Source organism: Hyperolius riggenbachi, chromosome 6, assembly GCF_040937935.1.
Source record: "Hyperolius riggenbachi isolate aHypRig1 chromosome 6, aHypRig1.pri, whole genome shotgun sequence".
Taxonomy (NCBI): Eukaryota; Metazoa; Chordata; class Amphibia; order Anura; family Hyperoliidae; genus Hyperolius; species Hyperolius riggenbachi.
In genome coordinates this window covers 289,769,041-289,795,571 of record NC_090651.1, presented here as the reverse complement: position 1 = coordinate 289,795,571, position 26,531 = coordinate 289,769,041, and the positions used below count along the sequence as shown (strand labels likewise).

Here is a 26,531-nt window from a genome sequence, read left to right as displayed (position 1 = left end):
CTCTGATAAACAGGTAGACAAGGATAGTTGACCAATCCACTTAGGGAGAGTTCACCAATCCAACCAGTCAATCGCCTATATACTGTTATATACTGGGAACCACATACAGTACAGCTCCAGTATATGTTCATACATAGCACCAGTATATGATTTTTTTTTTAATTTGGTGTGCATTGGAAGAGGGGTAGTTTTATACGGCGAGTATATCCCAAACTCTATATTTTAACTGGAAACGTTGGGGGGTCGTCTTATACGCCGGAATATACGGTATACTTATTTGGCACATCTGCCGCAAAAGAGAAGTTGCAGTGCATGCTGCTTTTCTTTTTCTCTTTGTTTACTTTCCTCCCCTTTTCCCCTCAGACATAACTAATGCAGCCTGATTGGCTGAAGTTTCTTTTTGCGTGTGGTCCGGTATTAGTCATGGAGAGAATCCGAAGACACAACAAAAAGTTGTTTAGGTGATACCTGTAACTGTACAAGATTCCTTTGCATCCTTTGCGGATACAGACTAATACCTGCCGCCGACCCGGAACCACAGGCTATCCCAGGTGCTGTTGAGTACCCAATTACCTGTTTCATTCAATTCTAAGGGCTCATTCACACCTGAGCGATTAGCGGGTGATTCCTGCCAATCGCTAAAGCGCTTTTTAAAGCACTAGTGCTGTTACCCTATGGCAGTGTTCTCACTGCTGCGATTGGCGCCGATCGCAAGCGTTTTGGGATTTGCGCCAATCGCAAAATGTGTTCCCTGCAGCATTTCGCCACAATTCTGGAGCGATTGTGGTACAGTGCTTAATAAAGCGCTAACTGCGATCCCTCTGAATTGCAGAAATCTCCAGCGCTAGCGGTTTGCACTTTGGTGGTTCTGGATCACCCTGAGCTGCTTGGGTATTCTGTTTCAGTGTACAATATGCAGAAACACCAGGCAGTGCATATAATACCACACTGGCTGATGAATAGAATTATATGGTGCGGAGCACTGCACTCCCACAACACACTGGCTGTACAGTACATTTCTATTCACAGAATGGTGTCAGTGCTGCCACCACCTGCATTGTGTAGGAACACAAGAATGTAAATGACTTTACTGTCCTGAACTGTCACAGCCGTCCAAACTCAGGCAACCTGTAAAGCTCTCCTGGAAGAAAAACTACAAATCCCTGCAATCTATGTGTATAGAAGCTTGGCACAGAAGGACGAACAGTGCTAAGATCCCTGCAGGAACCAGCGCTAGCAGCAGCCAGTCAGTGAGAGAGCAGCCCCAGCTCTTCTCTTTTCCGACAGCTAGGGAGGCTCATCACACGGCAGTCACGTGGTGCGGGTGAGGGGGCGCGGAGGGCGGGAGTGCTCGCTCTGTGTTTCACTTTTTTCGCGGGAAATATTGAGGTGTAGCGAGCGAGGGGGAGAGGTGAGTGCAGCTCGTGTCTTGATTGTTGTGTAGTGTGGCGCGTGTATATGGACATTACACAGGCGGTGTGTCACTTCATGTATATACCGTACTGCTGCCTGCAGGCCCTGCCATATGTGTAGAGTGCATATTGTGCGCTGCAGCCACAGCTCTATAGGTGTAATGCTACTCTCTTCAATAGAAAATAATATAATTCCCTGCAAATAATAGTGTAACTGCATTAGAAGAACTTGTAATATTCATGGGATGTAGAGGTTGAAGCTGGTGGTCAATAATGTGGAAATTAATTCATTTATCTGCTATTTCCAATTTTATTTTAGCCATGGCAAGTTTTGGTCCCTTAAAGGACAACTGAAGAGAGAGTTATATGGAGGCTGCCATGTTTATTTCCTTTTAAGCAATGCCGGTTCCCTGGCAGACCTGCGGATCCTCTGCCTCTAATACTATTAGCCATAGCCCCTGAACAAGCATGCAGCAGATCAGGTGTTTCTGACTTAAAAGTCAGATCTGACAAGACTAGCTGCATGCTTGTTTCTGGTGTTATTCAGATACTACTGCCAGGCAACTGGTATTGATTAAAAGGAAATAAATATGGCAGCCTCCGTATACCTCTTACTTCAGTTCCCCTTTAAGGCTACAGTCACAGTGGAATGTTGCAATGCACCACATATGCCAAGTGTGGTATAACAGAGTAATGGTAGGTACACACGATACAATTTTGTGATTGATTTACTGTCAGATATACTATTTCCAACAAGTCCAATCTGATCTCTGATCAATTGTCCATTCAGTTCTATGGAAAATCGATCACTAATCAGATTGGACCTGTTGGAAATAGTTGATCTGACAGTAAATCTGTCAGAAATTTGTATTGTGTGTACCTAGCATAAGGGCCCATTTCCACTAGAGACAGATTTGCAGTGTGTCCCTGCATGCAAGCTGCACAGGGAAATGCTGCTTATCTGTAGCATAGCTTGCTGTCCAGATCGCAATTTATTGCAAATCTGCATTTATGCGACACTCTGCTGAATCCTAAGCTGTGGCTTAGGGATATGTGCTGTGGCTATGTAGTAGAATGGAAGCTGCGGTCGAATCAGAAACTGCCGTGGCTCCCAGTGGAAATAAGTCCAAATACTGCAAATTGCATATGTAAACCGTGACCATACTTTTTATTCGCGTGAATAATGCGTTGAGACACTTTCCCAGTCTGTTGCATTTCTGCTGTTAAAATATAATTGGAGTTGGATACAGTTATATTGTAGAGGCAAAGTGACATCTATGTGTCAGTGGTGCAGCACACCGGGCAAAACAAAAATCATGCACTACTGAGATCAGCAGGACTTCCAGGCAGCTGGTATTGTTTAAAAGGTAATAAGTATGTCAGCCACCGTATGCTTCTCATTTCAGATTACTTTTAAACACAAAATAAGGCAGTGGGTTGCTAGGATAATCCTCTTTAGGATGGTAGTATAGTTATTTGTCATCAGTCATCACTCCATGTTTGCTTTAAGCTAAATTATGAAAGCTATGGAATTCCGGTTCGGCATTATATTATAGATAGATAGATCTTAAATGTTTGAAAACTTTGATTAGTTAGTATGAAACTTAAAACCCTGTTAGTCTGTCACAAGTTTGCCTAAAGCAGGGGTGCCCATTAGGTAGATCGCGAAGGCCTTCATGGTAGATCCCAACCGCACTACATTTTCCATTCTGTATATACAAGTGTGCTCCTAAAATTGTACATAAGTAGATCACTTTGATGTGCTAATTTTTAAAAGTAGTTCTTAAAGAGACTCTGTAACAATTTTTTCAGCCTTAGTTCTTCTATCCTATGAGTTCCTATGCCTGTTCTAATGTGCTGGGGCTTACTGCAGCTCTTCCTAATTACACTGTCTCTGTAATAAATCAATGTATCTTTCCTCTGTCCTGTTTGTGGGGCTAAAGCTTGATTGTGTGGAATGTGCAGGGCTGCTTGTGATTGGTAGAAGCGATACACACCCTCTGCAGGCCCCCTGCATACTATGAATGACTCATACACTATGCTTAGCTGAGCCTATTAGAAGCTGGTTAGTTTGTTTGTAAACATTGCCTAAAACTGTTAATTACAAGCCAGGATTGCAGCAGAGAGTGGCAGAAACAGCACAGAGGGGCACAGGAGAAAATAAGGAATAGAATGGTATGCTTTTTAGTGTAAGAATATTAGAGTACAGATTCTCTTTAAGCCAAAAAAGTGTGTGCACCTCTGGCCTAAAGTGATAATACACCTCTATCGGCACAGGCTGCTGTGGTGCAACTTGGATGTAGTGCCAACCTTCTCTTTGCCCAGATTAACAAATTCCTGCACACATTTAAATCGCAGCCCTTGGCAATTTGAGGATGGATGGAGATGTACATCACTGTGTGGGTGGAGGCTGGCACTACATCTGGGTCTAGCTCTATGATAGATGTTGCATGGAAGTAAGATTTTGTATATGGTCTGTAAAGCATTAAACACAGAAAAAAGTTAATAATTTGTTCTTCTCAGTCCCAAATGCTGTCAGTTACATGTGTCCTTCATTTTGGAATATTAAACATGCTTCTTCACATTTTGTGTTTGCTATATACAGTGGTGTGAAAAACGATTTGCCCTCTTCCTGATTTCTTATTCTTTTGCATGTTTGTCACACTTAAATGTTTCTGCTCATCAAAAACCGTTAACTATTAGTCAAAGATAACATAATTTAACACAAAATGCAGTTTTAATGATGGTATTTATTATTTAGTGAGAAAAAAACTCAAAATCTACATGGCCCTGTGTGAAAAAGTGATTGCCCCCCTTGTTAAAAAAATAACTTAACTGTGGTTTATCACACCTGACTTCAATTTCTATAGTCACCCCCAGGCCTGATGACTGGCACACCTGTTTCAATCAAGAAATCAGTTAAATAGGAGCTATCTGGCACAGAGAAGTAGACCAAAAGCACCTCAAAAGCTAGACATCATGCCAAGATCCAAAGAAATTCAGGAACAAATGAGAACATAAGTACTGTAATTGAGATCTATCAGTCTGGTAAAGGTTATAAAGCCATTTCTAAAGCTTTGGGGCTCCAGCGAACCACAGTGAGAGCCATTATCCACAAATGGCAAAAACATGGAACAGCGATGAACCTTCCCAGGAGTGGCCGGCCGACCAAAATTACCCCAAGAGCGCATAGAAAACTCATCCGAGAGGCCACAAAAGACCCCAGGACAACATCTAAAGAACTGCAGACCTCAATTAAGGTCAGTGTTCACGACTCCACCATAAGAAAGAGACTGGGCAAAAACGGTCTGCATGGCAGATATCCAAGGCGCAAACCACTTTTAAGCAAAAAGAACATTAAGGCTCGTATCAATTTTGCTAAAAAAAATCTCAATGATTGCCAAGACTTTTGGGAAAATACCTTGTGGACCGACGAGACAAAAGTTGAACTTTTTGGAAGATGCGTGTCCCGTTACATCTGGCGTAGAAGTAACACAGCATTTCAGCAAAAGAACATCATACTAACAGTAAAATATGTTGGTGGTAGTGTGATGGTCTGGGGTTGTTTTGCTGCTTCAGGACCTGGAAGGCTTGCTGTGATAGATGGAACCATGAATTCTACTGTCTACCAAAAAATCCTGAAGGAGAATGTCCGGCCATCTGTTCGTCAACTCAAGCTGAAGCGATCTTGGGTGCTGCAGCAGGACAATGACCCAAAACACACCAGCAAATCCACCTCTGAATGGCTAAAGAAAAACAAAATGAAGACTTTGGAGTGGCCTAGTCAAAGTCCTGACCTGAATCCTATTGAGATGTTGTGGCTTGACCTTAAAAAGGTGGTTCATGCTAGAAAACCCTCAAATAAAGCTGAATGACAACAATTCTGCAAAGATGAGTGGGCCAAAATTCCTCCAGAGCACTGTAAGAGACTTGTTGCAAGTTATCGCAAACGCTTGATTGCAGTTATTGCTGCTAAGTGTGGCCCAACCAGTTATTAGGTTCAGGGGGCAATTTCTTTTTCACACAGGGCCATGTAGGTTTTGAGTTTTTTTTTCTCACTAAATAATAAAAACCATCATTTAAAACTGCATTTTGTGTTCAATTATGTTATCTTTGACTAATAGTTAAAAGGAAGGTTCAGGGAGGGTGGGGAAAAAATAAAAATCAATTTCCACTTACCTGGGGCTTCCTCCAGCCCGTGGCAGGCAGGAGGTGCCCTCGCCGCCGCTCCGCAGGCTCCCGGTGGCGCCGGCGTGGGACGCAGAAGTACAAGGACTTGGAGTGCAGAAGAGCCCGACCTGGCAGCCGGCCTGGCCAGGTCGGGTCGGCCACCGGAGACCACCGGGAGCCTGCGGAGCGGCGGCGAGGGCACCTCCTGCCTGCCACGGGCTGGAGGAAGCCCCAGGTAAGTGGAAATTGATTTTTATTTTTTCCCCATCCTCCCTGAACCTTCCCTTTAACGGTTTTTGATGAGCAGAAACATTTAAGTGTGACAAACATGCAAAAGAATAAGAAATCAGGAAGGGGGCAAATAGTTTTTCACACCACTGTATGTTATGTGTTTGTTATATATGTTTCAGCCAGAACCTAAAGTCTGTCCACTTCAGGTTCTGGCCGGTCAAATTGGGAAATGGCCGGCTGATGCTGCCAGCACAAGAAATACAGACTTTTTTGGACTTTGGCTGGCCAGACTGCCACCTAATAGGGGCAATCCCAGGATTTTCAAGGGGAGGATTCCTGAAATGTCTCCCTCAGCCACGCACAATACAGTATGATATTATGGAAGGACATCATGCTGGGTACACACAATGCTATTTACCGTCCAACCCGACAGTACCTGGCGATTATTTCTGATTTGTCCGATCTGCTGCCGATCGACAACAGGATTGATCAGGAGCAGGTTGGATACAGATAATGAGGACACCCAACATATGTAAGGAAGGGGAAAGTGAAGCATTCACACAGCAGGGGCACAGTACTGTTCTTCATACCTGACTCTAAGTTCCCCATAGGTGCTTCAGGGATGTTGGGAAATTTTAGTAAACATACATATTTCTATCTACTTTGGGTGTACTTGGTCACCTGTGATTGGCAAGTCTATTACTGGACTCTAGAGAGGACAGGAAGCAAGCTGCACTGGCAAGTACATTTGACCCATGAAAAGGTGTTGTGTGCAGTATGTTGCTTCTAAATACTGTTCATATTCACTTATTCCTTTTTGTTTTTTGAATTTTCCTTTTTTAATTTTTGGGCTTTGTTGGAATTTAAAGTGTACCTGAAGGGAAAAAGTGCCTCAAATAGGTACATATCTCAGTAAAGGGAAGCCTCTGGATAATCCAGATGTTTTCCCCCCACACACACACACCTTCACTGATCAAGGGCTTTGACCCCCAGAATCTGCTTGACAAGGGCTTTCTAAAGCGGTGCACGTGGCTGAGCTTTTAACCGTGAATAAGCACGGCCACATGTCAGAGGACGCCTGCGCAGTTCCCACATAGCAGATCGGGCTCCATGCTACTGCACAGATGTAAAGCAGTGCCGCCGCACTCATGCACAGACAGGCCGCAAACTTCCAGAGGTTGCAGCACTGGATCATTGGTCTCAAGCAAGAAGTGGGAAGCATCTGGAGGATCCAAAGCACCTCTCTACCAAGGTAAGTAACTGACTCCCCCCCCCCCCCCCCCTCTAGACCTCAGAGGTTTGCGTTAAGTAGTCCATTTAAGTCCGACATATTTTTTACATAATTGAGATCTATAGCCCTGTACAGACTTTAGCTATCTGAAACAATTTTTTCTACCAGCAGCCCTTTAACAGCTCATGCACACCAGACACAGCCGAGTTGCATGTACTGTCCATCTGACTGAGGAGAAGCAGAAGGCTCCCCACAGTACCCAACGATAAAGCAGCAAACAGAAAAAATCGTCAGCAGCTGATTTCCTGTCACAGAATACAGGGGTTATCTGTACAGGCATTATTACACTGATGAATAAAATGGTTAAAAACCAATTGTTTTGACCGTCTCAAGTCATTGTTTTTAGTTGTCTTAAAGGGAACCTGAGATGGGCATACAAAGACAAAATATACATACGTAGGGCTTCCTTCAGCCCTCTGCGGCCTTATCGCTCCCTTGTTGATTCCCCGTTCTCCCACAATTGGCCCTGGGAAGTCCCCCAGTCCGGGGCCAACTGCGCATTTGCAGCCTGGCTGCGCACATGCTCCTGCCGCGTTCACATCACTGGGAGCGCTCTGCGCCTGTGCAGTACTACTGGAGGAAGCCCCTGGTGTGTATACATTTTTAAAGGGGCTCCATCTCAGGTTCACTTTAAGTTTTATCTCTTACCCAACTATGGTGTAACTGAAGAGTGTTCCTGGTTAACATATGTCTGTATTTCTAGGGACCTCTGAAGTGAAGATTTCGCTTTTTAAAATTGTTTGAAGATGCAACGATCAATAACGTAAGTATAAATAATTATAAATATTGTCATTCCAGTTTCCTACCAGAAACTAGAGGATTGCTTTCCTATTCTGTTTATTAAGATAATTGTTAAATCCCACTATGGGGCATTGCACTGGTGTCTGTTATATCTTTATCAAAATGTGTTGCCTCAGTCTGAAGATTTGGCAGAGGAAGGAAACTAGTCTATTTTAAAGGTACTCCGAGCACCTCTCATGGGCATGCCTTTAAGCCAGACGACTTCCAACAAAGTCGTACTATGACCCCTCTGGAGGAACCTCTTGCAATGGCCATGTGTGTCACTTCTTCTTCCTGCTTCATTCAGTGATGTACTTCTCTAACAGAGAAGACAGGGGTGACCCAGAAGTTATAACATAGCCAAGATGGCAGCCGCGATTTTTAAATTGAAATCGAATGAAAACTATTTGGTGTAGAACGGCGATCAAATGAAAGAGGAGAGCACAAGCTACAGAAAGGTATGCCTCTTTAAGTACTTTGCAGTACTGGTCGGAGTCTTATGCTGGGGATACACGGGTCGAGTGGCGGCTCGATTAGCCGCCGGATCGACCCCAGCCGCGTCCCTGCCGGCGATTCCTTATCAGCGCTCGATTCCCTGCCATTGTCCGCAGGCGGGAATCGTGCAGGCGGGGGTCGAGCGGCTTGATCGGGCCAGCTGAATATTATCAGCTGGTCGATACACGGTATGGAAACGTACAGTGTATCCCCAGCATTAAAGGCATGCCCTTGAGAGGTGCTCGGAGTCCCTTTAAACACTGAGCACTTTTTCCCCTCTTTATCTAACCCCTCCTTCTTACACCTCATGTGGCAATGCTCTCCTATTGTGGATTTTCGGAAACAAGTCATTAATTTCCTGCATGACAAGATGCGCTCACCTGTCTGGCTAGATATTAAGCTTTGTGTATTAGGGATGATCAATGAGATGCAGACACTTCCAAGTTTATGCAGGATTATGTAAATGTGTATGCAAATTTGGTATTGTTGGATAACTAATCCTCCGGTATAATCTTATTGTGCTTTAGGATTTTCTAGATTAGCTACCCAATTGTCAAATTTGTGTATCTTTGATATGACAGGAGATATTGGCAGCGCGTCCAGGCTGCACCGGAGTTGACCAGCTGCACAAATGTGTAGAGCCCACACACGGGCAGATTACACAACTTGTATTCAAAACAGATGCAGCAAAGGAGGATGTTGGCTTCAAGGACAGCCTGTGCACAGATTGTACAATACTAGACTCTTCCATGATGATGACGTGCCCTCTCGGAAGAGACCTAACCACTAGCTAAACGCTAAAACATAGTATGAACCAGGGGCTGCTAGCCATAAATGGTGTACACATGTTCTAAAGAACAGGGAAAAGATTGGCAGCGCTCAATCGGGCTGCAACTGAAATGAAACCAACAGAAGCGTGCACTGCCCCCCAGGGACTTGAATACACACCTTGAATATAAATCAGATGCAAAACTATGCACTAAACTCTAATTTATATAAATTGAATGCAAACTGATGCACATGGACGCAGCTAGACACAGATAGACTTAAGGCTCATACACACATCAGACTATAGTCTTTGGAAACTGAAAGATCACAGACCAATCTTACCACCCTTCATGTAGTATGAGAGCCATACTCTACACAGTCTTTTCTATGGAGCTGAACTCCACATCAGAAAAAAAATCTTTGCAAGATGCTGCACACACAGATGCTGTACAGACACAAAAGATCAGTATCTGCAAAAGATCTGTTCCTGCCAAAAATCCATTCCTGCAAATTGCAATGATAGTCTATGAGATCTGCAGATCATCATACACACATGATTTAACTGACATTCATCTGCAGATCAAGCAATCATCCGCAGATCTGAAAATCCATCCTGGTGGATCTGATCTGCAGATGAATGTCAGTTAAATCATGTGTGTATGATGATGTGCAGATCTCATAGACTATGAATGCAATTTGCAGGAACGGATCTTTGGCAGGAACAGATCTTTTGCTGATACTGATCTTTTGTGTCTGTACAGCATCTGTGTGTGCAGCATCTTGCAAAGATTTTTTTCTGATGGGGAGTTCAGTTCCATAGAAAAGACTGTGTAGAGTATGGCTCTCATACTACATGAAGGGTGGTAAGATTGGTCTGTGATCTTTGTTTCCAAAGACTATAGTCTGATGTGCATATGCACCTTTACATTTTTTGTACGATAGGAGATATTGACAGCTCTGCACTCCTGTGCAGCTCGTCAACTCGGGTGCTGCCTGGATGCGTGGATTTCTTGTCGTACAACAATGTAAGTCTGTATCTTTGATGCCTTTTCATGTGTCATGTTTTGATTACCATTTTTGAAAATACTTTGTTGGTAACCGTACTGTACTGATTTATTGAACAGTGTAATGCCTTGTAGCATTGAAATCCTTAAATAAGCCCTCCAGAGTAAATAAGAAAATCCTGCAGCCTGCAAGTACAAAAGTTATATTTACCCGAGAAGCCTTGTCCCGCGATGCCGTCATAAAGTCCCTGCATCACTTGACTTCCAGCGCTTGTCCCCGCCACCTCTCTCCGCAGAGAAAAACACCAAGCTATTATAGCTTGACGGTTTTCTCTGGGGATAGAGAGGAGGAGGCGGGGACAGGTGCCGGAAGTTGGGTGATGCAGGGACTTGGAGACGGCATCACGGGACAAGGCTTCTCGGGTAAATATAACTTTCTTTTATTTGCAGGTTGCAGGATTTTCTTATTTACTCTGGAGGTCCTCTTTAAACACTTTTGATTGATGAAAAAACCACCAAAGAGGACAGATTTCTTATGGAAAAATGGTGCTCTTGAAGACCTGGACAACAGGCTGCTAATTTGAAAATATTTTTTATTTATTTTTTAAATAACATTAAATCACAAAATTAATTGCGTACCACTCATGGATGCAATAGTGTTTGTTTTGTACAATAGTGGAATTTCAGATGTAACTAGAGTTCTAGACAAAAACTGCTTGATGTTTGTTTGATGCTAGGAGCCTGCCATGTCAAGTATCGGCAAGGAAACGTCTTTACACTATTTTCCTTAGAAAGATCTCTCACATCGCACTTGGTTAGGATTTAAGTTTATGAGCTTGGAAAGCAAAAGGCAAAGTTTTCAGCTGGGAAAGCCTGAATATAATATACCGTATTTTTCGGACTATAAGATGCTCTGGACTATAAAACGCACCTAGGTTTAGAGGGTAAAAACCAGGGGAAAAAAGAATATACTAAACCTCACTGCATCCATGGACCAGGAGTGTATTATGGAACTTCCGCCCAAATAGAGGGGCTGAAGAGGACGACGAGGGAAGCCCACAGTGCTTATGGGGCTGGAGGAAGCCCCGGGTAAATATAAATTAGTGCTAGTGTACCATCTCTGGTACACTTTAAGTCCTGTATGTGCCAAATCTAATTCCGTGCATGACCCAGTTGTGCTTGGCGAATAAAGATGATTCTGATTCTTGTGAGGGCTCATTTCCACTGTTGCGGTGCGGAATCGCCTGGATTCCACCGCGGACGAAATCGCATGCGGATGCGTTTCCGCATGCTGTTTTCCCCGCGATTTCGCATGGCTAAGAAGCAGGCGAATTTAACCATGTCACTGCCTGTGTAAATTTCCATTACATTACATGCGAAATCTCACGCGAAATCGCGGGGAAAACCGCAAGACAAAGCCGCATGCGATTTCCCTATTAAAAGCATTGCGGGCGATTCGCCCACATTCCAGCCGCACGCGAAATCTGTCGGCTCTGCCGTGCAGATTTCCCCCACACACCAAAACGCACCCGCACGACGCACAAGTGGAAACAATCCCACCCACTTGTATTGCCTATGCAAATCCGCATGCGGTGCCCACATGCAGATTCGCTATAGTAGAAACGAGCCCTAACTCTCAGTGAAACTTCTGCACCTGTCAGCAGGCAGTTTGGCCCACTGTTCCTCAGTCTGCTCCAGCTGTGTCAGGTTTAAAGGCTGCCTTCTCCAGACTGTGTTTCAGTTCTTTGAGCTTATAGAAACCCAGTTTTAAATAAGTGTAATGGTTTATTATTGTCTTCTCTTCGGTACTCTTAACCTCCCTGGCGGTATGATTATTTCCAGATTTTAGGGTCTAAAAGCGGTGCAATTTTTTTAGCACACTTTTAAACCCTAAACCAGGAAAAAAAAAATCATGCTGCAAAGGGATCGACAGCAGTCCAGCATTTACTCACCTTCCTGGAATGCAGCGCTGTAATCCCTCCTCCATCCTCCAGGTGGCAATGTAACCCTGTAGTGAGATTGCCCTCTGTCGTCATGATGATAAACTGCGATCTCCCCAGAGGGCTGCAGAGTCTCCGAGGCCATGAAGAATTCCTACCAAAGTCTGGATCCCGGGAGAGGTGAATAGTATTTATTTATAAAGCGCCAACATATTCCATGGCGCTGTACAATGTAAGAAAACAAACAAGGGATACAGACAATGATATACATCAAATATGAACACTGATACAAAATACATAACAGGTGATTACAATAGCAAATATAACATGATGACTAAAATGTATAAATGTCTAACAGAGTGCAAGCAATTAAATTAATAACATTCAATGACACAGAGAGGTGAGTATGCTATCTGCATAGAGTTCCCGGCAGCTACCATGAGTCACGCTCAAGGTTACCGCTCTGAGCCGCGAATTTCCACCCAGAGTCTGACTCTGAGTTACTGTCAGGGAGGTTAAACCAGTCATTATCCTATGGGAGGACCCATGACTTGTGACTGAGACAAAGCATTCTGACACTGGTTCTTCTGGAAATTGCATTGTTCCCTGCACAGACTTATGCAACACTATGCCAGATGGTGCAAAGGGCCCAAAAAACAAATAAACCAAAACAGTCTCTTCTCCATGTTTAGCAGTAGGTGTTGTATCTGTGGATATACATTATGTGTTTTATTTATTTATTTTTAGTTTAAACGGAAGGTCAGAGCAATTTAAAAACAAATCCACTTACCTGGGGCTTCCTCCAGCCCCTTGCATCTATCCTGTGCCCTCGCCGCAGCTCCGGTGGCTCCCGGTCTCCTCCGGTGGAGATGCCCACCTCGCCAGGTCGGCTTCCTGGTCTGCTTCTTCTTTGCTGACGTCATCCGGACTGTACAGTGCAGGCGCAGAACTACTGTGTCTGTGCAGAACACTCAAGATGACATCAGTGCGACTTTTAGAGCCGCAGGCGGAGTGGTCATCCTGCGCCGGAGGGCACCCCGGGGTATCGGCGGTGAGCAGAGCTGCAGCAAGGGCACTGGACGAATGGCAGGGGCTGGAGTAAGCCCCAGGTAAGTGGATTTTGTTCTAATTTTTAAAGGGAACCAGAGATGAACGTTTCACACAAAATAAACATATCAGTCGATAGCTTGTAAAGAATAAATGCTCTACTTGATAATTCCGCCCGCTCAGGTGTGCCTTTTTTTTAGTGTTTTTTTATCCATTATTGCTCCAGGAAAAATCAAATATGGCCGCCGGTTCATATCCCTTCTGCATCCGGGTTATTTGTTCTGGATGTGCTGTCTAGGCTATATGAGACTAGGCTGCTATCTAGGCTATATGAGAGAGGCTGCTACAGCCTTTCATCTGTGTGCCTTCATTTTGGTATGATGTGCAGCTGCCTGTAGGAAGTGTCTCTCATAGGAATGAAACTGCAGTCATCATCAGTATCTATGCAGAGTGCACACAGATCATATTGCAGCCACACTTGTCTGTTTCAGAGATTCTCTCTCAGCAGGAGCAGCCCCTCCCATGTCATCACAGCTCTCAGTATGCAAAGCAGGAAATCTGAGCCAGGAGGTGGCAGGCTTGGGCTTGAAAAGACTCCACAGAAGAGTGACTCAGCTATAATGATTCCAGGTCAAATCTAGACTGAGCCAGTAGGGGATTCTTATCACAGCTGCTAATAGACTAATTAAGCAGATAAGAATGAAACTAAAAGCAGGGTAGGTGTTTACTGTCATGTTCCCACTGATAAATGTAATAAAATACATGAGGGTGCTTCGTCTCTGGTTCTCTTTAATGTGCTTCGATGTATCTTTTAATGACAGATGTCCAAAGTAAATCCAAATAAAATGACTCCGCTGGCTCTGTGCACCATATTTACTGTTTTATTTGCATCTCTTTGCATACAGCTATACAGAAAAGTTAAACGTGAGTTTTCATACTTTTGCCATTCCTCATGTGGAGGCCTGAAACTATATTTTCTCTATAGCTGTAGCATTGTCAATATCATCCTTGTTTCTTGCGCCCATTTTCCTCTTAGGGCCATATTGGCCATGAAGTTGGCAGCAGTTTAAAAAAAAAAAAAAAAAAACAGGCATGAACAGAAAGTAAACATATATGAGATTAATTGTTTAGTACTAATATAAATACATTATATTACATTAATTATATACAATAATAATAAAACCATTAGTAACCTATAACAATCCTTATCGGCAGTCTTCTCAGACAACTATTTTTCATTTACTTTTCAGGTCATTAGGTTTAAATTCACAAGATATTCGACAAGCACTTTTGCATAGATAACTAATTTTGCCAGTAATCATACACGCATGCGTTTCTATGGTAAGACACAGTGTGCTAATGCCATAACATCTGCTCCCATGGCGTTAGTACCAGTAACATTTACCTGCGCTGCCTTCAGCATGCTCCGTGTCACATGCATTTCAGGTTACTTCATACAGCTTAATAACTTTTTTTAGTTGTTGTCACAGGAAAATGAAGCTGCTTAAGGTAATTCCATAGCCTTTGGCTTGAATTCACTATAATGCCTGTTTGTTTAAAAAAAATCAGGTCAGGAAAATACAGCATTTGCTATTTTAGGCTGGGTTCAAACCTAAAAAGGTGTCCTGTCAGTTGGCATCAGTTTTGCATGTGTTTATATGAGCCCGTTCAGACTGCACGTGTTTCCAGCCGCGTTTTGGAAACGCGTGCAGGAGGCCGACACACACGACGTCAGACAGTGCATAGAGTGCACTGTCTGATGTTCACACTGCATGCGTTCCGGACCTGTGCGGTCCGGGAACGCATGCTGCACGCAGATTTTTTAAAAACGCGCGGCTGTCCCATTCACTTTTCAGTGATGGGATCAGCCACGCAACGCATACAAACGCGGATGGCGTGCATTCGTACGCGTTGCGTTCCGCATGTGTGGCCGTACGCGTTTTGTAATGTGAACCGGCCCTTAGGCTGTGTAGTCAGTATATGGTAGTCAGTGGTGCTCAGCAGAGCTCGAATATTCGAGTAGCTCGAATATTCGAGCTCTTTTTCAGCTATTCGAGCTCGGTATTCGAGCTCCGAATAGCTGCAGCTATTCGAATGGGCTATTCGAGTAAACGCGAATAGCCCATTCACTATTCGAGCTATTCAAGCAAACGGCGCTATTCGAGCTCGGGTACCGAGCTCGAATAGCGTCATAGCCCAGATTGATGTCCTTAGAGCCAATCAGAGGGCTCCCAGGCCCTCTGACGGCAGCCAATCACAGAGGGGGACCCTGGCCAGCCCCTACCCTATAAATAGCGGCCGCCATGTTAGGTTTCTCCGTCCTTGCCTGAGACTTGCATAGAGAGAGAGTTGCTCCTTTGTGCTTTGGCTTAGCAAGAGCTCTATTGTGGTCATTTACCTAGCGTTTTTGCTCACATACACCTCCTATACACACCTATATTGTTGTTAGTTAGATAGACATTGTATTTTAGTTAGTAGCTTTTGTGTTACATAGACAGAGACAGCTGCTGCAGGCAAGCTTACAGCTTTAGGCCTCAGGGCCTGCCTGTGTGGGCAGCTGTTCTCTCCTGTCCTCTGTTAGTATATTTCTCTCATCTATACCAGTATTTCTGCTGTCCTTTACTACTGATTGATTCTGTATTTAGTATTGTAGTTATACTGTACTAGGACACTCACTGTCACTGTTCATAGGCTAAGGCTACTAGCTCCTGCGTGTGTGCACTCACTGTCTTGTACACACACACTCTATTTCCTTCTGATTACTGATTGATTATTGTAATTAGTTGTACTTACTGTTACTACTTACTCTTACTGTACTAGGAGTCTAGGACACTCAGTCACTGTTCATAGGCTACTAGCTCCTGCGTGTGTGCACTCACTCACTGTCTGTGTACTGTAGTGTACACACACACTCTATTTCCTTCTGATTACTGATTGATTATTGTAATTAGTTGTACTTACTGTTACTACTTACTCTTACTGTACTAGGAGTCTAGGACACTCAGTCACTGTTCATAGGCTACTAGCTCCTGCGTGTGTGCACTCACTCACTGTCTGTGTACTGTAGTGTACACACACACACTCTATTTCCTTCTGATTACTGATTGATTATTGTAATTAGTTGTACTTACTGTTACTACTTACTCTTACTGTACTATAGGAGTCTAGGACACTCAGTCACTGTTCATAGGCTAGCTCCTGCGTGTGTGTGTGTGTGTGTGTGTGTGTGTGTGTGCGCGCACTCACTGTCTGTGTAGTGTGTACACACTACACACACTCTATTTCCTTCTGATTACTGATTGATTATTGTAATTTCTAGTTGTACTTCCTGACTCTTACTACTTACTTACTGTACTAGGGACACTCACTCAGTCACTGTTCATAGGCTAGCTCCTGCGCGTGTTTGCGCGTGCGTGCACTCACTGTCTGTAGTGTACACACACTAAATTTACTTGTGATTACTACTGATTATTGTAACTTCTAGTTGTACTTCCTGACTGTTACTACTTACTTACTGTACTAGGGACACTCACTCAGTCACTGTTCATAGGCTAGCTCCTGCGCGTGTTTGCGCGTGCGTGCACTCACTGTCTGTAGTGTACACACACTAAATTTACTTGTGATTACTACTGATTATTGTAACTTCTAGTTGTACTTCCTGACTGTTACTACTTACTTACTGTACTAGGGACACTCACTCAGTCACCTCACCCACCAACCCACTCCATTAAAGTACCCCACTTTTAACCCGCCCTTTTAAAAAACTTTTGTCTTTACGCCCAAAACATCGAAGATGTCTGGAAGTGGCAGCCAGCGCGGTTTGGGCAAGGGGAAGGGCAGCAAGGGAATTAGGAGAAGAGGGAGCAGCATTGTGGCAGGCCGCGGCCGCGCCACCATGCACAGTTCCGCAGCAGCAGCAGCGTCAGTGGCTAACATTCCTCCCATAGCCACTGGCCGTGGGCGCCGCCCAGCAGGAGCATCTGCAACTCACGCTGCAGAGACACAGCAGCAGCAGCGTGTAGCACCTGCTCCGATTTTCCTCCAGCCGGGTCGGAAACGTCCCATTGAGGAAAAGCATGCAGACACTGTGGTGCACCTCATGACGGAGGATGAGCAGCCCGCCATCAGCTCTGCATCCGAGGCCTCCACCCTCACCACCACCACCCCTGTTCGCAGCAGCCGCCCAGCAGGGTCTGGGGAGGAGGCCAGTTCACCGTCACAAGTTGGCGACCTGTCACTCAGCAGTATTTTTACCCCAGGCACCATCAGGGTATTGTCTGCTGTTGTTGGCGATTTGGAGGAGGAGATGCTGATGGGCACTTTGGGGGATGAGGGATTGGACAGCAAGACTGTGGCGACAGTCAAGCAGCCCATCCATGCATCAGGAGAGGAGTTTGGGGGGTCATCATCCCAGCAGGACATGTTTCAGGAGGGGGAGGATGATGATGACCCGGTGACAGACAGAGACTGGGTGCCACCACCTCCAGGGGATGTCGTCCTCAGCAGCTCTGAGGAGGAGGAGGAGGATGCGCTTGTGGGCCTTGCAAGGAGGCGCATCATTGCAAGCATTGGCAGCAGTAGGCAGGTCCCACAGCCTGCTGGTGTCTCAGGCTCAGCAGCAGCAGCAGCAGCATCTGCCAGTACCACCACCAGCCGCACCCAAGCCCCCCCCCCCCCCCAACCACCACAGGGAGACAGGTGGCAGCAGCGCTTCCATGCCGTAGGGGGATGTTTCTGTCACCAATCTGGCGATTTTTCACCATGCCCACTGTGTACAGCAAGTACGCCACTTGCAACCACTGTCAGCGGAAGTTGAGCAGAGGTGCAGACCCCTTAAAGTTCAGCACCAGCTCGCTCATCAACCACCTTGCTGCGAAACATTTCCACCAGCATGAGGAGTTCCAGAGGCTGAAGGCATCTGGTGCTGGCAGTGGCACCACACCCATCACTGCACAGCCTTCAGCTGCAGCAGCAGCAGCAACAGCAGCCACCCGCCCTCCTGCTCCTCCAGCAGCACCAGCAGGAGTGCGGAAACGCACTGCTCCTCCCCCCTCTGCAACTCCTGCCGCCGACACTGAGGCCTGTTCTGGCAGCCAGTCCTCAGTGGCCTCCTCCGCTGTGTCTGCTGATTCCCGTGCCAGCAAAAGGCCACGCCAGAGCCTTTTGAGCGAGTCCTTCCAGGGGGTGGTTAGGGCTCTGCCTCCCAGCAGCCGTCGCGTGCGGCAGCTGAACGGCTTGCTGGCACGGGCCATGTGCTCCCAACTCCTGCCATACACGCTCGTGCAGGAGGGGAGCGACATTCGTGCGCTGCTTGCTTGCGCAGCCCCAGACTGGCAGCTCCCCAGCAGACACTTCTTTGCCCGCAAGGCCATTCCTGCACTGCACCGCTTTGTGATGGCCAATGTGGAGCGAGGGCTGGAGCACGCGGTTGGTGAAAGGGTCCACGTCACCATGGACTCCTGGAGCGGCCGCTTCGGGACAGGCCGCTACCTGTCCTTCACTGTCCACTGGGTCAGCTTGGTGGAAGGGGGTGAGGATGGGAGAGCAGCTGCGGGCACAGCAGCAGCAGCAACACAGTGGGTGGTGCCACCCCGCAGGGTCAGGGGAACTGCAGCAGGTTCCTCCGATCCTCTGCCATCCTCCGGCACACCTGGCCAAACCCCCCGCCTCAGCAGCAGCGTGAAGGCCCGCCACTGCCAAGCGCTGCTGCACTTGGTCAGCCTTGGGAAGACCAAGCTGACGGCAACCCATGTGTTGGCCAAACTCCAGGAGCAGGAGAGGATTTGGCTGACCCCCAGAGGCCTCAGAGTCGGAGAGGTGGTGGCCGACAATGGGGCCAATCTGGTTGCCGCAATAGACAGGGGAAACCTGACCCACATCCCCTGTCTTGCCCACGTGCTGAACCTGGTGGTGCAGAAGTTCTTGCGCACCTACCAGGGGATGGGCGAACTGCTGGAAACGGCAAGGAACGTTGTGCGTCACTTCCGGCGCTCGGCTGCAGCCTGTGCGAGCCTGGAAGACGTGCAAAAGGAGCTGGATCTGCCACGCCATCGGCTGATCCTTGACGTTTCGACTCGCTGGAACTCCACCCTGGCGATGTTGGAGCGTCTGGTTGAACAGAAGCACGCTGTCAACCAGTACCTTGCCCTGGCCACTGTTTCCGCCGCTCAGAGAAGGGACAAGACCAGCAACATCCCGTCCATCGTCCCCGATGATGACTGGAGGCACATGCAGCAGGTGTGCTTAGTGCTGGCTCCCTTTCTGCAGGCCACTAACATGGTGAGCAGGGACCATGCTATGGTCTGCGAGTGGGTGCCCCTGGTTTGTCTGCTGAACAGGGCCCTCGATGCTTTGCTGGAACAGGGAGCGGCAGCCTTGGACCAGCAGGAGCGGCAAGCAGCTGCACAGTCCACCTCTGAGGGGGAGGAGGAGGAGGACTTGGTGGAGGTCCCTGACCTTGCTGCTGATGAGGGGGAGCAGCACAGTGCAGCTGAGTTGGTGCGGGGGTGGAGAGAGGATGAGGCTGACGAGGCAGAGGAGGAGGATGAGGACAGCAGCACTGCCGTCGATGTGCCAGCAGACGTGGCCTGCCTCTTCCCAATGGCAGCGCACATGCTGACGTGCCTGCGCAGGGACCCCAGGGTGATCCAGATGAAGCAGAGGGAGGACATCTGGATCAGCATGATGTTGGACCCACGCCTCAAGGGGAAGTTGAGCCAGTTCCTGCCGCCTGCAGGAGGAGACCCAGCGCAACAAATAAGGAGCTTGCAGCAGGCCCTTGTTGAGCGCTTGGAGGAAGCCTTCCCCCAGCCTTCCACCCCCCACTGTCCAGCAGCCAGCACAGAGGCAGCAGCAGGTGCCTGCATCCAGCAGCAAGCGCCCCACAGACCTGCTGTCTCTCAGCCACGAGCTCTACAGGACTGTAGAGGCTCCGGCAGCAGTGACTAGAGAGGAGGTGCATGCAGCAGCATCCTCCACCGGTCACAGCCAGCGCCTGACCCGCATGGTGGCTGACTACATGGGGTCCTACAGCGGGCTTGACAGCGATGCCCCTGTTGATCCCATGGAGTATTGGGTCAAGCGCCTGGAGATCTGGAGCGAGCTGGCGCAGTACGCCCTGGAAGTGCTGTCCTGCCCCCCTTCCAGCGTGCTGTCCGAGCGCTGCTTCAGTGCAGCTGGTGGTGTGGTCACCGAGAAACGCTCACGTCTGTCTCACAAGTCTGTGGACAGACTGACGTTTCTCAAGATGAACCAGGCGTGGGTGGAAGGCGAGTTCCTGGCCCCTGTTGTCGGCGAGAGGGGGACATGAACTGGCTAAGAACCATCGTTAATGTGCCTTACCACCCTTTACCACCCTTTACCACCTCCTGGCTCCTGCTCACTAAGCCAGCCTGGTTCACTTTGACTATTACGTCGCCTGCAGCCACACATTTTACACCTACAGTGGGCTGCTGTGTACTGCCCTTCTGCTGTCTGTCTGTTTCCCACTGCCAGGGTACACAGATTTACCTTCTGCTGCCACTCTGCCACCAGCTATTACGTCAAACAATAGCTATATATCTGTGTAATTTGTTTTACAAACAAAACCAAAAAACCATTAAAAAAAAAAAAGGTTTAATTTTTCTGAGGTGCCCGGGTTGAAAACTGTGTTGTCCCAGTTGTGTATTGGACACGATGTGGGCTGCACGACCTCTGTCTGGGACCTCCTGTTGTGTTCATTTACGGCCTGGTATCACCGCTAGGTACCCGGGCTATTATGTCACGCTGCCTGCCTGCTGCCACACTCACACTACTCCTCCATTCCTCCTGCTGCTGCTGTCTGTCTGTGTTTCCCACTGCCAGGGTACACAGAATTACCTTCTGCTGCCACACTGCCACCAGCTATTACGTCAAACAATAGCTGCTCACATTACTCCTCCATTCCTCCTGCTGCTGCTGCTGTCGGTCTGTGTTTCCCACTGCCAGGGTACACAGAATTACATTCTGCTGCCACTCTGCCACCAGCTATTACGTCAAACAATAGCTATATATCTGTGTAATTTGTTTTACAAACAAAACCAAAAAACCATTAAAAAAAAAAATAGATTTAAATTTTCTGAGGTGCCCGGGTTGAAAACTGTGTTGTCCCAGTTGTGTATTGGACACGATGTGGGCTGCACGACCGCTGTCTGGGACCTCCTGTTGTGTTCATTTACGGCCTGGTATCACCGCTAGGTACCAGGGCTATTATGCCACGCTGCCTGCCTGCTGCCACACTCACACTACTCCTCCATTCCTCCTGCTGCTGCTGTCTGTCTGTGTTTCCCACTGCCAGGGTACACAGAATTACCTTCTGCTGCCACACTGCCACCAGCTATTACGTCAAACAATAGCTGCTCACATTACTCCTCCATTCCTCCTGCTGCTGCTGCTGTCGGTCTGTGTTTCCCACTGCCAGGGTACACAGAATTACATTCTGCTGCCACTCTGCCACCAGCTATTACGTCAAACAATAGCTATATATCTGTGTAATTTGTTTTACAAACAAAACCAAAAAACCATAAAAAAAAAAGGTTTAATTTTTCTGAGGTGCCCGGGTTGAAAACTGTGTTGTCCCATTTGTGTATTGGACACGATGTGGGCTGCACGACCGCTGTCTGGGACCTCCTGTTGTGTTTATTTACGGCCTGGTATCACCGCTAGGTACCAGGGCTATTATGTCACGCTGCCTACCTGCTGCCACACTCACACTACTCCTCCATTCCTCCTGCTGATGCTGCTGTCTGTCTGTGTTTCCCACTGCCAGGGTACACAGAATTAGCTTCTGCTGCCACTCTGCCACCAGCTATTACGTCAAACAATAGCTGCTCACATAATTACTCCTCCATTCCTCCTGCTGCTGCTGTCTGTCTGTGTTTCCCAACGCCAGGGTACACAGATTTACCTTCTGCTGCCACTCTGCCACCAGCTATTACGTCAAAAAATAGCTATATCTGTGTAATTGGTTGTAAAACCAAAACTACAAAACCATTACAAAAAAAAAGGTTTAATTTTTCTGAGGTGCCCGGGTTGAAAACTGTGCTGTCCCAGTTGTGTATTGGACACAATGTGGGCTGCACGAACGCTGTCTGGGACCTCCTGCCTGCTGTGTTTATTTACAGCCCTGGTATCACCGCTAGGTACCAGGGCTATTATGTCACGCTGCCTGCCTCATTGACTGCCTGCTGCCACACACTCATCCTCCTCCTCCTGCTGCTGAATTTACCTCCTGCTGTCTGTGTGTTTCCACTGCCAGGGAGCACATACAATGGCGCTTCCAACATGCGTGCGCCACCAGCTGTTTGTTACGCTCAAAAATAGCTGCATTTCTTTAAAAAAAAAAAATTGAAAAGAGAAATAAGTGAAGAAGAAGATGAAGAAGAAGATGAAGAAGATGAAGAAGAAGATGAAGAAGAAGAAGATGAAGAAGAAGATGAAGAAGAAGATGAAGAAGATGAAGAAGAAGAAGAAGAAGATGAAGAAGATGAAGAAGAAGAAGGAGAAGAAGAAGATGAATTAGAAGATGAAGAAGATGAAGAAGAAGGAGAAGAAGAAGATGAATTAGAAGATGAAGAAGATGAAGAAGATGATGAAGAAGATGAAGAAGATGAAGAAGATGAAGAAGAAGATGAAGAAGAAGATGAAGATGAAGAAGATGAAGAAGAAGATGAAGAAGATGAAGATGAAGAAGATGAAGAAGAAGATGAAAAAGATGAAGAAGATGAAGAAGATGAAGAAGAAGAAGATGAAGAAGATGAAGAAGAAGATGAAGAAGATGAAAAAGATGAAGAAGAAGATGAAGAAGAAGATGAAGATGAAGAAGATGAAGAAGAAGATGAAAAAGATGAAGAAGAAGAAGAAGAAGAAGATGAAGAAGAAGATGAAGAAGAAGAAGAAGAAGAAGATGAAGAAGAAGATGAAGAAGAAGATGAAGAAGAAGAAGATGAAGAAGATGAAGAAGAAGATGAAGAAGATGAAAAAGATGAAGAAGATGAAGAAGAAGATGAAGATGAAGAAGATGAAGATGAAGAAGATGAAAAAGATGAAGAAGAAGAAGAAGAAGAAGATGAAGAAGAAGAAGATGAAGAAGAAGAAGAAGATGAAGAAGAAGAAGAAGATGAAGAAGAAGAAGAAGATGAAGATGAAGATGAAGAAGGAGAAGAAGAAGAAGAAGAAGAAGAAGATGAAGAAGAAGATGAAGATGAAGATGAAGAAGGAGAAGAAGAAGAAGAAGATGATGAAGAAGAAGATGAAGACAATATAAAAGAAGAAGAAGATATAGAAGAAGAAGAAGATATAGAAGATAAAGAAGAAGTATATACAGTACTGAACAAAATTCTGGACACAACTTCTCTTTTCACCTTTTTTTTTTTTAAAGGAACATCCCCACATAATCACTTGCTGTTGTTACTTGGAAAAAAAGATGTTTCTTGCATCATTCACCCTCAAAACAAGTGTAGGAAGCTATTTAAGGCCAATTCGAATAGTCAGCTCGAATAATGAGCTCGAATACCGACTCGAATAGTGAGCTCGAAGTCCGAGGTCGAATCGAATAGTAAAATTTATTCGACTCGAATATTCGACTGACCTCGAATAATTTACTATTCGAATTCGACCAAACTCGAATTTTGAAAAGGGGTATTTGAGCACCACTGATGGTAGTACTGTCAGTTTTGTATGTGTTTATATGGATGTGTTCACACACAAAAGGTGTACATTTCCAGTTCAGTCAGGCTAAACTGATATAAACCGGATGCAAAACTGACAGGACTGTACTGGACAGGACAGGAACGGAAATGTGCATATTTATGTGTGAACCAAGTCTTAGACCCTTTTTTCCCCCAAATTCAGTAAGATTTTCAGTTTGGTAATTAACGGAAAAAACATGGTTTAAATTCACTAAGACCTGTTCAGTAAACAGAAGTCTAACCAGCTGTGGAGTGAGTATGGCAGCAAGCTGTGTTCTGCTACAGTGATGTTCTCCCACTTCTGAGCTGTTGAGGAAGAAAGGGTTGTTTGACCTCTGTACTCGACAGAGGGAGCGATCTTGGCAATACCGATGTAAAGTATAGACAAAGTATGTTAGTTGGTGCTGCTCCTTTAAAAGCCACCCTGGGTGGTGAAGATATCTGTAAAGGACAAGCGGGGAAAAGGAAGGGGAAGAGCGCACTCAGTAGACAATTGGAGAAAACTGGTTAGCCAACCGTGGAATAATCTCACCTGAGAGTCTTGCCGATTAGCCCATATGGGTTGGTCGGCTGAAGAGCTTTTGTCCCACTCAGAACCGGGGACCAGGTCTTTCCAGCGATCTTCCTCCACAAGATGTACTGGCACATATGCTCCTCCGTCCACTGAACTTCAGTCCTGGATCAGATGTATTTCCACTCCTCGCAAATGCTACCTTCTGCTATAGGCGGCCGCATTTATGCATAGGAGTGTCTGCACAGAGGTGTCTTGGATGTGCAGGAGGAACCAAGTTTGTGCCTAGATTACTCCACGCAGCTCTGTATGCTTTACACTTGTAAGCCACAGGCTGCAGGAGCTCTTGGAGCCAGGAGCTGGCTGTTTGTGTGAGGGGTAATGGCTGAGAGAAACTCTGCTCCGCGTGTCTCGCACAAGCAGGCAGCTGGAGGTAGGTTTGTGAGCTGACAAGCGAGTGCGTGGTAAAAAGGATAAAAGGCGGCTGCCGTGTAGTGTAGTTAAAAGTATTTATTCTAATAAACAGCGACACGTTTCCGAGACCTCAACTCTTTCATCAGGCCCGATGAAAGCGCCTATAGCGGTTGGTAGCATCTGCGAGGAGTGGAAATACATCTGATCCAGGACTGAAGTTCAGTGAACGGAGGAGCATACACTATGTGCCAGTACATCTTGTGGAGGAAGATCACTGGAAAGACCTGGTCCCCGGTTCTGAGTGGGACAAAAGCTCTTCAGCTGACCAACTTCTGTGCCGTGACAGCATTTAACCAGCCGGGCGGTATGGACGAGCTCAGCTCGTCCATCACCGCCGGAGGCTGCCGCTCAGGCCCTGCTGGGCCGATTTTCATCAAATAAAGAGCAGCACACGCAGCCGGCACTTTGCCAGCCGTGTGTGCTGCCTGATCGCCGCCGCTCTGCGGTGATCCGCCGCGAGCAGCGGCGAAAGAGTGTCCCCCCCAGCCGCCTGAGCCCAGCGTAGCCGGAACAAAAAGTTCCGGCCAGCGCTAAGGGCTGGATCGGAGGCGGCTGACGTCAGGACGTCGGCTGACGTCCATGGCGTCACTCCATAGCGACGATGTAAGCAAAACAAGGAAGGCCGCTCATTGGGGCCTTCCTTGTTTATTCTGGGCGCCGGAGGCGATCGGAAGAACGCCTCCGGAGCACCCTCTAGTGGGCTTTCATGCAGCCAACTTTCAGTTGGCTGCATGAAATAGTTTTTTTTTTTATTTAAAAAAAAACCTCCCGCAGCCGCCCTGGCGATCTTAATAGAACGCCAGGGTGGTTAATAGTAATAGCTTTAGATCTGCATGCCCCATTTTAGCCACTCTCTTTCGGTCTTTCTTAACATTTTTTTTTTATTATTTTAATAGCCTGAGTTTAAGTAAACTTTCAATAAACATAAGACACACCATGCTTGGATGATCTTAGCAGTTGCTCCTCGGCATCTTCAAGGGGGTCTGCAGAGGAAACTTCTTTCAGTACTGACTCTCATCTCTGCCTGGAGGAGAGAAAATTTTCCCGCCCGGCAGTATATCGGTACCAGTGGAGGGAGTAGCAGGACGGGCTGGCTCCTTTGCCTGTAACATTTTATTGAATGCTTATTGTCTGTTACCGACAGCTGTATCATGGGAGATATATACTGAACATATCACTTGGTTTTACTGATTGCACTAATCTTTGTGAATTGACATTTACTGACGTGTGTTGAGGTATTTACCGCAGCAGTCAGTAATTTACCTCACTGGTCGGTAATTTGAACTTGCCACGTGGTTACAACCTTAGCAAATTATAATTTGCTAAAGTGTTCAGTAAAATCTACTGCACATGCGGTAATGTTTTAGGAATCGAAGTCTGTCATGAGTATGTTTGTAATTTTTCTCCTGACCGCAGGCATCTTATACTTTTCTCTGCCTGGTCCATGGGGAATGTGGAACAAACAGACACCAAACAGCATAATAACTACTTTCTTTTATTTGAAGCAGGACAAAGCTCTATAGTGTTGCAGCAAACCCCCCCCCCCCCCCCCCAAAAAAAAGACAAAAACAAAACATATTGCTAGTCTTTCTTTCCCTGTGCAAAGGCAGAGGTGCCTGCAGCACGGCACTATATCTTCAGCAATAACCTCATTACGTATTAATAAGTACTTCTGCGAGCAGCCCCGTTATAATAACATGCA

At 46.4% G+C, this 26,531-nt stretch overlaps 1 protein-coding gene across 1 annotated transcript in view; it reads left to right on the top strand.

Moving 5' to 3' along the window:
- The first annotated feature begins 1,323 nt into the window (after positions 1–1,323).
- LIG1 (DNA ligase 1) overlaps positions 1,324–26,531 on the top strand; it is a 156,446-nt gene continuing 131,238 nt past the window's right edge. Inside the window, exons 1-2 of the mRNA XM_068241007.1 lie at positions 1,324–1,411; positions 7,808–7,867. Coding sequence (XP_068097108.1) covers positions 7,851–7,867 — 17 coding nt within the window. The 5' untranslated portion in view covers positions 1,324–1,411; positions 7,808–7,850. The remainder of the gene's footprint in view (positions 1,412–7,807; positions 7,868–26,531) is intronic.